Here is an 11,744-nt window from a genome sequence, read left to right as displayed (position 1 = left end):
AACATTCATAAGTTTGATCTGTTCCTTATCATCTTCTGTTTCTTGAACAAAATTTTGGCCCAGATCTGATCCCCTGCACATTAAAATATGCTAAAAGGTTGATCACAGTGTTTCTCATGGGAGCTCGAGGACCAAGGACATATCTGATGTATACACATCATGCTAAATTGAACTCACATGGATTGATTTGGATCTTTGAACTTAATTTAACAAACACCTTCACGGATGCATTTACTTCTCCTGGTCCACTACAACTTTTCCATGCAATTAAATAGAGACCAACTGGAGTTCTGCTCCAGGCCTTTTAAATACAGCTAGTTTCTGTTTGATTTGCTGCATGGAAAGTTTAGTGGTGTCTCTGCAAATCCAAACTTCCAAAGGGTGTAAACGCACAGTTTTGTGTGGCAATATTATTGCATCGAATGCTACTACTGTACTAGGCTCGAATGCTCCAAACACACACAGTGCTGTTGCTTTTAATTCTTCTGAGAAGAGAGGACAAGAAATAATTGAGGAGTGAAATTACAAACATGTAATTATATATCATGGTTGTCACCGTCTCCCAAACTCTCATGATCTCTTCGATCAAATCAAACCCTAATGATTATTGCTGAAGAACATCCAAATTTGGAGGATACAGCAGCAGCCCATGCATGCCGCCCCCGTGCACTTCATCCAGGCGCTGTTACTGTCAAATTTCAATATGAATGACAGTTCAGTACAAAACCTTATAACGTGCATGCAAATAATGCAAGTATGAGGGATCCATATATGTCTCTCCAATTATTGTACCATTTATATTATTATTGTTGTTGGCTTGTTGTTGTATGTTACTCAACAGCTAGTTTATAAATACATACATATAATAATACAAATTTCTTACGTGATTACACTTACTGAAATGACCAGATTGATCGTTTACGAATGCATGATTTTATGGGCCATTAGCAATGCACCACGTGGTTCATTACTGGATCTACAACAAGCAGTCAACTGTTCTAACTGATTGGAAGAGGAAGTGGGACCCGTCCAAAATATATTATAGCCCACGGGTGTGTAGCTAGACATGATGACATCAGCATGGCGTGTAGATGGATACTGCAATTGAATTGGTTCATCCTTTTGTCGGCATATTTCTTGGAGCCAAACTTTCAAGTTCAAAATCTTCAGAAATTCCAACGAAAAATCTAAAGCATCCGAAAATCTAAAGCGAATCTGGCAAAGATTTGGTGAGAATCTAATTGAGTAATTTTTTTTTCAGGTTTACATTACATCCGTGACGACGATCGATTAATTAAGCAGTTCTATCATCTAGATTAATTAATATGTACATAGTTGCAGAAACCATGAAAACTGCTTCACCACATTCTGTGCAGGTAAATTTCCCTTTCTTCTTCTTCCTTCGCCAGTTCAGAGCACCGATCCAGCTTCCCGGCCACCGTCTTCTTGAAGCTAAATGCCCCTCCCACTACCTCAAAGCATGGCTTCTTCAGCATCCCACTGTTAGCTACCACACTAACCTCCCTCAACGGCTGCCGCGGTTTCCTCACCTTCGCCGTCGACGACTGCGTGCTCGCCATGTAGTTGGGAGAATTCAACGCGCTCAAGTACTGCCGGAGACCCTCCTTCGCAGGAGAAACCGCCGCCTCGGCGCCGTATCTGGGCGTGCTCTGCGCCGTCGCTGGGAACCGGTGCCCCTGCTCGGCGGCGGCACAGTACGGACATTTGTTCTCTTGTGATTGGCGGCGGCGGCCGGGAATTGAGATCCTTGCCGGAACGTGACTACTTGGAAGCGGAGCGGAGAACGCCACGTAGTCCACTGCCGGAGAGGGACTGCTCCGCCGGGGACAAGGCCTCAGCTTTTGACTACACGTGTTGTCGACCTTGACGATCTTTGGGCTTCTGGAGAAGGCTGCACAGTCGATGCTCGTCGAGAGCCGCTGCGTTTGAGTTCCGGCTCGGATATCGAGCCTTTCCTGCAATGCAGACAAGTAATTGCTTATCGCTCCGGCGAAATAGAGCTAGAGTTGGGACAATGTAACGGCGTACTAAGGAACTCCGATGACGGATCACCGGCGGTGGAAAATCTCGGTCGCCAGAGAGAAAACTTCGAGATTTTTGAGCTCTGACGGCGGCCTGAGCTCGGACCAGAGCTTGCATGCAGCGGAGAGCGGCGGCAGCTTGCTTTCGCACTAGATATCCTCTCGCCAAAGCTTGAAGCTTGACCAATGCTTTCAGAGCTCTGAGTGCTTTCCTTGCCTTTAAACAAATCACAATGAATTCAATTGAATGATTCGAGTGTTGTCGATCGATTTGAATGCGTAATGAATAAAGGAAATGCCAAAAGATAAGGTCGAGAATTGAATCTGACAGAAAAAAAAAAGGAGTAATCAAAAGAACAAGTGGTAGGCGACAAGATCAGAGGAACCAAACCAAAGAACAAAATTTTGATAGATTTCTTTCTTTTTAAAAGGTTTATTGCAGTGTGCGATACCAAGTAGGCTCTGAACGCTGTTTGAATCCGTATAGCCGCCAGCTCGATGACTCCATTTCCGGCGAGCCGCACAACAGCAGCCTCCGCCGCCGTGACAGCAGCGTTGGCCGCGGCGATCGCGAGCTTGCTCTGCTCCTTCTCGCTGACGGCGTAGAAGGACTTAAACAACGCCACCTCGATCGCCGCAGCTGTGGAGGCATTCTGGCTTCCCGACGACGACGTGTAGGCGGAGTCTCGTGGCCTCCAGAAGCTCCATCGTTTCTTCTCCGTCCTCTCCTCGCGTGCGCCTCCGTAGCTCGAGGAGTCCCGGCAGGGACTCCTGTTCTGCTTACTCCCGCTCCAGAGGCTGCGACACCACCGCGCCGCCCGGCCCATTTCCCGTCCGCCGGAAATTAATTCACTCCGACGAGAAATCAAACAACTTCACTGCATCGAGCACAATAGGAAAAATATAAAGAGAAAGAAAATTATCAAAAATTTACTTCAAAAAGCTTCTCTTTCTGGTGGTAAAAACTCAAGAAAGAGAGGATTAAACGACTAGAGACCAAAGAGAAAAGCGTGTGTAACATTTTAAGAACTGCGTTAGAAGACAAAGAACTCCACCGAAGCATTCCCCACCAAAAAAAATGATCCAAAATCTCCAAGAGAAAGGACAGAGGTGAGATCCAAGAAACAAGAGACGCAACAAGCGACCTTAAACACGGGGAAAGCATGGATATCTGCAACATCACTAGCAGGAAGACAAGAAAGGCACAAGGAACAAGGAATGAAGCAGTAGACCGACCTCGAGAGCTCGACAAGCTCGCGTCTTTCTCCTAATTTTGTAACTAGAAATCTATCTGCTTCTGCGAAAGATAAGATTTTGACAGCCTCGTGAATGCCCTCGATGCATTTATTACACAGACAGATCAATCCATTCTGCTCTTTATTTTTTTTGCATGGAGTTCGCCGTGGCTGCAGCTCAAGGAAGGCCTCTGCTTTTTCTCATTCAAGGAGCTGCTCTGCTCTGTGACTGGGAAGAGTACACATCTAAATGGAGATAAGAAGAAAAAGGAGAAGAATTAAACGTCGCGCATTCGTCTATTGCACTCACGTTCTTGGGCAAAAGTAAGGCGCAGTCAACCTCTGCTCTGCTCTTCTCTGCCATGGCGGCTTTGAGTGATTCCCATGGCAGAAGGAAAGAAAGCAGGACGTGAGAGAAGCTTCTGCGACGCTGCCGGTGCCTCCTCCGCCGCTGGCGTTTGGAGAATCAAGGGAGAGGAAGATCTAAACATTCCAACAAGGATTTGAGGCGGTTTACATACGTGGTTCCGTGAATTTGAAAAGAGAATCTTTTCGATTTAATTTCACCATGTTCTACTCGAATAATTTAAGTAGAGATAAACCCAAACATTTATTAGGTACGATACAATATATTGGTGGTAAAATTTCATTTTTACCCCGAAAGTTTACCTTGTATTCATTTATGATCCAAAGTTTTAAAATCTTTCAAAATTGTTTCTAAAATTTTCAAACTCTTAAATTCAATTGAGAAAACAATGAGTGACGAGTTTGCCACTTACATGATACGTCACTCTCAAGTCAAGTAATATAATTGTATCAAGGATAATAAATCTTATTAACTGAGTCAGGCATATAAACTTTGTGAAAGCGTTCGTTAATCTCTAATTCTCTTTATGTCTAAATAGTCTTAGAACTATGTACCTTATTGACTAAGCTACTGAGAAGCATCAAGCATGCTTTGCAAGATGCTCCATTATTCTAATAAAACACAATATAGTGCAAAAGTCTCCACTATGCTTGTATGGTTCTTACAATCATCTTCTCTCTTCTATTTAGCATTTCTCATTTTAAGTTGTTCCTGTAGGGAGGTTATCAAATGACTATTTAAATAATTACATAATGGCTATGTTAGTGTTATATATATATATACATATACCATTTACTAAAGTACATCTAAAAGTCTCAAATGATCTTTTACACAATAAGCTAGTTTATAAATCATTTTGCACATAAAAAAAAGTTTCTGGATACCCCTAAATCTTTAACGTCGACCTTATGATTTCACACCATTATGTAATATTGCAAATCAATTTGCATTAAAAACATGACATAGAAGAAGCTACAAGTTGATTTAGGAAAAATTTGTTTGAACCGACTTGTTCATGGTGAACGTAGTGGATTGAAGGTTGGCACAAAGTACAATGGGGGTGGGAATACCTTGAGATTAAATGTAAGTTACAATCTTTCACGCCAGAAAATAGCAGAATTATGGTGTTACACGAACAATGAGTGAAAAAGGTGAAAGCACAAAACTGTCACATTTCTAAGGTTAAAGTCCAAAGTAAGAAAACCTCAACTCCAAACTAAGAGCAAATAAGATGTTCACAGTTTTAAGCCGATAGTGCAACAGCAATGTCTATTTGAGAAAAATTCAAGTGGACAATAAGACAGTAGTAATTTCAATTTAGCTCACTTCTTCTTTCCAGCCTTGGCAGCATCTCCAGCCTTTGTCTGAAGGTGACGAAACATGATCATAAGCAACTTTAAGCCATGTCAGAATCTTAAATGGAGATGTAAATTTAACTCACCTTCTTGACACCACGTATTTTCTTTGCTCTGTTCTTCCTTTCTTTCATCTGCTTCCTTGATTTCTCCACCTTTGTGGCAAGCCCATTCTACCAAAAGATAAAATGTCAGAAAACACCAAGGAATTCTTTCGTATTAATGCCACTAGATAAGAGAATATAACTATGCGATGCCTAGTGAGCAGATACAGAACGAAAGTACTAACATAAATACAAAATAGAATGGGCACGTCCTCTCTACTGTGTAACAACTTGACAAGAAACAAGACAAGTTCTAAGATGCATCAGTATGATTAATTTTTCTTATGTGTATCAGTTTTGCATAAACTATCATGTTTTGCATAAACAAGACAAGTTCTAAGATGCTATAATAATACCAATTATATCCATACTTATATTCCAGACAAAAGATTTGGAGTCATAACTCGGCAAAGGAATGTTATTGGATTTTCTGTAAAAATTAATTCGACACAATGGAAAATTTTATAATGTTGGACAAGAATTTTACAAAACACTACTGAACCCAAAGGAACTTTTGTCAGTCAATTGATTCACCACACCCCTTCATATTTCGCCATTCTTAGAATGGTAAAACTTTGCTGTTAGAAAGCAAAAGGTAGAGACTTTATTTGTAAAACTAACTAAACAAATACAAGTATTGATGACTGTAAAAGCATTTATAATCAGGAATACCTTAATTAAGAATGCAAACTAAAAAATTAGAGTACTTTAATAAAGATTTAAAATTCTATATAATTGATTGCAACCACTATACAACTGGGACAAAGGAAAAGAGAACAAGCACTCAAATTTATCCACTGAACAGGCAACAATAAGCTGAGACTTCTACCCTAGGACCTAAAAAGAATTCAGTGGGTAACAAAGAATTCAAGATGTGAATCATAACACGTATTAATATGTTATGAAGAGAAATGACAAATTAGCAACCTAGTATCCTTGGCCATGATTACATCATTATGATAACTCATATTTTGATCCGACTGGTTACTTCAAGTCTTCAACCATTTAGCATCTTACTTTAGTTCATAAATACTAAACCTATTTCAGATCAAGAACCATTAAAAGAACACCCCCATCCTAGAAAGATCGTTGTTTGCATCTAGTGCTACCATTCTAGTTTGAAAAGGCCAATCAATATACAAATGCATCTACATCCTCAAGCAAGGAGAAAACCAAAGCAAACAATCACAACAGCAACCCAACAACGAGTAGTTTGTAATTCAGGAACTGAATAAGATTATCAGATAGAACGACCAGAAGTCAAGAAAGCATACCCGGATGAGCCGGTACTTGGGCTCATACTTCTTGGCATTTTCCACTGTATCGTAGATCAAGCCAAAACCAGTCGACTTCCCTCCTCCGAAGTGCGTCCTGAACTTGAATACGAAAATCGTGTTCTGATCCTTTACTTCATACAGTTGTGCCAGCTTCTCTTTCAATTCAGCCTACACCGCATCCAATCCAATTTTCAGAAAGCAAATAAATCAAGAAGCCTCCAACGTTAGGGAAAAAAACAACCTTTGAGACATTGGCTCTTCCAGGGTGAAGCACATCGATGACCTTGAAACCAAAAGTCACATCAGACCATGAATAATCGCTCATTTATATTTACGAAAAGAAATTAAAATCTTAAGGGAAACAAACTGACGAATTGCTTCCTGGAGAGGAGGCGATTGGTCATGAACTTCCTTGTCCTGATTGTTACCGCCTTAGAATCCGCCATCTTGGATCCTTCTTCGCTGTGGAAGAGCAGGAGCTCCGGGCGACGAGACTGCGGGCTGCGACACCGGTCGAGAAGAGAAAAGCGAGATCAAGCTTTCACGACCTATTTATATAGAAACCCTAGGTTGTGAGATTAATGGGCTCTAATGGGTCCTCTATACCAATAATTAAATGGCTCCAGTGGGCTTCATGTTTGGATTAAATGTAAAGCAATTTAATAATGAGCACGATAAATCTAATATAGAGAAAATCTTCCATGAAATAATCATTAAAATGCATATTATTTTTTTTATCAGAATTAATCTAACACATTTTGAATGGAAGTTGAAGGATTGCAAACGTGCCTTTTTTCCATTCATAATTTATGTTTATTTAATATATATAAACCTAATTAAATAAAAATATTTAAATAACATAATGGATAAGCTTTCACATACATACGTGTTTTAACTTAAAAATTAAAATTGTTCATGAATAATACTCACTAATAAAAGTTTATAAAACTTGTGCACTATGTTAATTAAAAACCTTTTATTAAACTTACAGATAAAAAAATAAAGTTTAAAACTAATAAACAAAATTATAATATCAAACTTATTCACCAACCAAATCGACGTAAAAATTTTAAATAATTAAATAAAGTTTTAATTACAAATTTTATAATATTTACCTTTTTTTAGTATTTGCACATGAATCATGTTGCCTCCCACTAAACTTAAGAAATGTATTCCATAATAATAGAATAAAAAAAGGCATCTATTATAATTAATATATATATATATGGTACGTATTTTTACTAATTAAATAATAACACGAAATTGAACTAAATAATTACACATATAAATAAATAAATAATAAAATAAAAATAATTTTGAATTCCACGTATGAGAAAGAGGCCTTCGCCATAATTTCATTTCCCTTCCTCCAAACCGACCCTCTCCTCCACTTTTTCCGCCATTATCGTTCTCCGAAGCTCGTGTTCAAAACGCCCACACTTTATTTGGTAAACAGAAAGAAAAGAAAAAGAAAAAGGTGGCAGGAGAGAGCAGTGGTCGATGAAAAGAGACCATGCATGGCGTGCGAACTAAAGTCCATCCCTTAGCCATTAAGTTATGTTTACACGGTGATCCGCAGCTCTACGTGTGCCCTCCTCTTTGTTTTCATTTTTCTTCTTCCTCCTCTCGCACAATCTCACGCAACTTCACGCAACGTTCCTTCACTTATTGCTGCTCCCACTATACCACAGCCATGCCTTTAATTAATTTCTTCAAAGCGAAGCTTAATTTCCTATTTTAATAAGATTATTTCTCTGCTTTTTAGGGTTACAGTGGCGTACAGTTGTGTGCTGTTTTGGCCTTTAAATACGTGCGCTGCTCCTCCCCTCTCTCATTCGGCAAGACGACTGATCTATTTGTGAGTTGATTACTTACCTAGTCCATACCTTTGAAATTAAGCTCTAGCTCTCGGAGTGAAGGAACGCGAGATGGATCCGTCGCTGGCGAAGCGGGTTTGGGACATTATCCGAGCCGCCTGCTGCATGATCCGCAAGGGCTTCTCCAAGCACAGGCTGATCGTGGAGCTCCACCTCCTGCTCAAGCGCGGCAAGCTCGCCGGGAAAGCCATCAGCAAGTTGTTACTCCACCACCAGCAGCACCACCCCGCCGAAGCGGATGCAGCTGGATTTCCGGTGGACCCCGTGAGGTTTTCGTTCTACCGCCGGCCGGAGGAAGTGGAGTTCAGCTGCAGCAGCACTCCTTCGCCTGCCGCTGCTTTCTTCCTCTCCAACTCCAAGCGCCGCCCAGACCAGCGCCGGGGGGGCTGTGCCGCAGCGGTGCTGGCCAAGGAGTTTGAGGCGCTGATGAGAGCGGCGCCATCGACGTCGGCGGCGCCGTCTCTGTTGGGGCAGAGCCCGGCGGGGGAGCGTCTGATGATAGCGGACTCGCCGTTTCCGGCGAGGGAGGAAGAAGAGGCGGGCGGCGGACCGGTGGACCGGGAGGCGGAGGCGTTCATCGAGTGGTTCCATGAGCAGCTGCGCCTCCAGCGGAGCCTGCCGGCTACGCCGGAGTGCCGCGGCAAGGCGCCGGCCTGAGCGGAAGGATTCGGCGAGATACGTATTTGGAATAAATTTAATTAGTGTCCCTAATTGTTAATTAGTGGTTAATGGAGGATGAAATAATTAAATTACGGTGGCAGATGTATGAAAAGGAGAGAAGCGATCTTAGAGCATATGTATAGGCTAAATGAGCTTTGGTGTAATTTTGAAATTAAAAATAGTGTGCAAATCTATTTGAAAGCAATCAATTTTTTATTTCCAAAATTCAAAATCGAGTGGAGTTGGATTGATTTTAATCAATCAATTGGTTATTTCCATTATTTTGATGAAGCCTAACCATGAGATTAGCATAATTCGAAACTTCAGGATATTTTAGATATTTTATTATTATTTTGAATAAGTTGAATATTATCCTTTTTATCAAAAGGGTACCTTTTTAAAATTAAAAAAACATTTTATTATTTTTTTATTTTACAAACACTTTCATTAAAACGTGTAGCCACTAGGCTCCTAGCAACTATATTCATATTTACTATAGCATAAAGTAAAATTATTCTAATTTATTTGAAATTATATTAAAATACTCTTTATTAATTTTATCAAAAATTAAAATTTAATTAAAATTATCCTAACTTGGTTAAAATTGTCTGATGTATCAAGTGATAAACTTTTTTAATCACTATATAAAATTTTTGTTTTGGCAATTAATATTATTCATATATCGTGTTTAATTTACGATTACAAGTTTTTCCTATTTCAATAATAGCTTTGAAATAATAGAATATTTGAAAACGAAAAAACAATGATAGTGAATGTTATTTAATTTTTTTAAAAATAATTTTTAATAAAAATAATGATGTGGAAGTGAAGAAGGGCTTAAGTGGCCTGTCCTTGGCTTAGTTAATGTTCTTGACTCAGTCAATATAGATCCAAGTTTCATAAAATTTTAACTATATTTAGTTTGAATTGGATTGGATTATATTAATTTCCGAAGAGATCGATGGAGAACTTGACAATACTTATGATAACTTTATCAAGTTTGACAAGAGTAAGTCCAAATTAACGAAGAGCTTTATCTAACAGATTAACAAGATTGAATTAAAGTAAGGGGTGCATCAATTTTAGAATGAGCATCATGCCAAGAGGCTCAATAGTTGTATAGTCAGCAGTAATCAACGGCAGCTAGAGAGGTGTGATGATTACAAATATAGAAAATTATGCAGCCGTTTGAAATGGTAAAGTCGAATAAAAGGAAAGGGCTTAACCATTACAAATAGCAAAGAGTAAAATCAAGATGTCTTTCTTCTTCCCTTCCCTATATAAGGTAGTCACTTTAGTAAGAGAGGTAGTCACAATTTACTTTGAGATTATTATTCTCTATTTTTTTTTTCAATTTTGACTTGAACATCGTGTTGGGTCCAAAAGAATGCATGTATCTCCATAATAGCATGATATTGTCCACTTTGGGCCTAAGCCCTCATGGCTTTGCTCTTGGGCTCTCTCCAAAAAGGTCTCACGCCAATGGAGATACCATCCATCCTTTTAACCCCATGATCTTTTCCATGTGCTTTAGATGTGGGACTATGTTTGCACCCTTGCAACCCAACAATCCCCCCCTCAAACAAAGGACTACAGGCCTCCCTGAATCCTCGACCCACCAGGACTTTTTCACCTAGCCGCAACTAGGACTTTTTGCCCCTCGGTCCACCCGACCTACTAGGACTTTCACCTAGTCGCAACTAGGACTTTTTGCCCCTCGGTCCACCCGACCTACTAGGACTTTCACCTGGTGTCTGGTCCTCTTGATTCAGACACGGGAGCACCCATTCCCTTTGTTTTTAAGGTTCAAAGCATATGGTTAGATCTGGATCATGGCTCATCCGACGGTTAGTCCGGTGAAGAGCGGTCTCGCTCTGATACCACTTGTTGGGTCCAAAAGAATGCATGTATCTCTACAATAGCATGATATTGTCCACTTTGGGCCTAAGCACTCATGACTTTGCTCTTGGGCTCTCCCCAAAAGGCCTCACGCCAATGGAGATACTTTCCATCCTTTTAACCCCATGATCTTTTCCATGTGCTTTAGATGTGGGACTATGTTTGCACCCTTGCAACCCAACACATCGGATGAATCATATTAATGTGTGCCTTGACCCTCCCCTTTTGATCTTTGATTGGTCTTTTTCAACAAGGCAAGTAACTTTTGTTTGTCCAATCTTAACTTGTCAAGCACAAATCTAATCCAATACAAGTCAACAGAAGACAATCCAAGAGAATTGATCCATCCCTTGATTTAGATCAAATAATAAAAAAAGTATCTCATTTTTTTCCCATTAAATTAAATACACACACGAGGAAGTATATAAATTTTAAGTCATTATCTTGTGAATAGAAAATACCTAGCGTTTCTAAATAAATCATTTTTCTATAGACATTGGAGGGCTCTTGTGGTCTCGTCTAACATTATCAGTTGCACATGAAATATTAAAAAATAAAATAAAATAAAATTAGAAAAAAATAACTATGGTTAGAAGAGGGCTGTCCTTGTCACTTTAAACCACTTGCTCGTATACCAAACTCACTAAACCATCTTTTATTAGCCTTTTAGGATATTTATAATTTTCATCTATTATTATTATTATTATTTTATTTAATGGCTAATTTCCATTAGCCTTTTATTAAAACGATCTTGTCCTGAGCCTATGAGCCGTCTGATCCAGGATCCAACGACATAGGTAGCTTCCTATTTCTGATTTTGGAATTTACTTTGGTCGGCATCTTCCAACTGTTAATGAAATCGCTAATAAACAAGCTGGCGACGGATCTCATGCAATAAAATAGGAATGAAAAAATAAATAGTCGAAGA

The 11,744-nt window shown here is 39.5% G+C and overlaps 3 protein-coding genes across 3 annotated transcripts; 1 reads left to right on the top strand and 2 right to left on the bottom strand.

The window, feature by feature from the left end:
* Nucleotides 1–1,358: 1,358 nt before the first annotated feature.
* On the bottom strand, nt 1,359–2,869 carry LOC141825606 (protein IQ-domain 26-like). The gene is made up of 3 exons (XM_074712989.1): nt 2,495–2,869; nt 2,050–2,259; nt 1,359–1,976 (listed from the first exon to the last, which is right to left on the bottom strand). The coding sequence occupies exons 1-3, from the start codon at nt 2,867–2,869 to the stop codon at nt 1,359–1,361; spliced, it is 1,203 nt and encodes a 400-aa protein (XP_074569090.1).
* Nucleotides 2,870–4,839: 1,970 nt separating this feature from the next.
* LOC141824355 (small ribosomal subunit protein eS24z-like) lies at nt 4,840–6,897 on the bottom strand. Its single transcript, XM_074711626.1, has 5 exons — nt 6,752–6,897; nt 6,622–6,663; nt 6,378–6,548; nt 5,086–5,172; nt 4,840–5,008 (listed from the first exon to the last, which is right to left on the bottom strand). The coding sequence occupies exons 1-5, from the start codon at nt 6,824–6,826 to the stop codon at nt 4,967–4,969; spliced, it is 417 nt and encodes a 138-aa protein (XP_074567727.1). The 5' UTR covers nt 6,827–6,897; the 3' UTR covers nt 4,840–4,966.
* Nucleotides 6,898–8,230: 1,333 nt separating this feature from the next.
* Nucleotides 8,231–9,120, top strand: LOC141825646 (uncharacterized). Its single transcript, XM_074713030.1, has one exon. The coding sequence runs from the start codon at nt 8,309–8,311 to the stop codon at nt 8,912–8,914; it is 606 nt and encodes a 201-aa protein (XP_074569131.1). The 5' UTR covers nt 8,231–8,308; the 3' UTR covers nt 8,915–9,120.
* Nucleotides 9,121–11,744: the final 2,624 nt, after the last annotated feature.

Source organism: Curcuma longa, chromosome 3 (assembly GCF_044706935.1).
Source record: "Curcuma longa cultivar G26 ecotype Majalengka, Jawa Barat chromosome 3, ITB_CL_G26_1.1, whole genome shotgun sequence".
In the NCBI taxonomy this organism is placed as follows: Eukaryota; Viridiplantae; Streptophyta; class Magnoliopsida; order Zingiberales; family Zingiberaceae; genus Curcuma; species Curcuma longa.
This window is presented reverse-complemented; position numbering and strand designations above follow the sequence as displayed.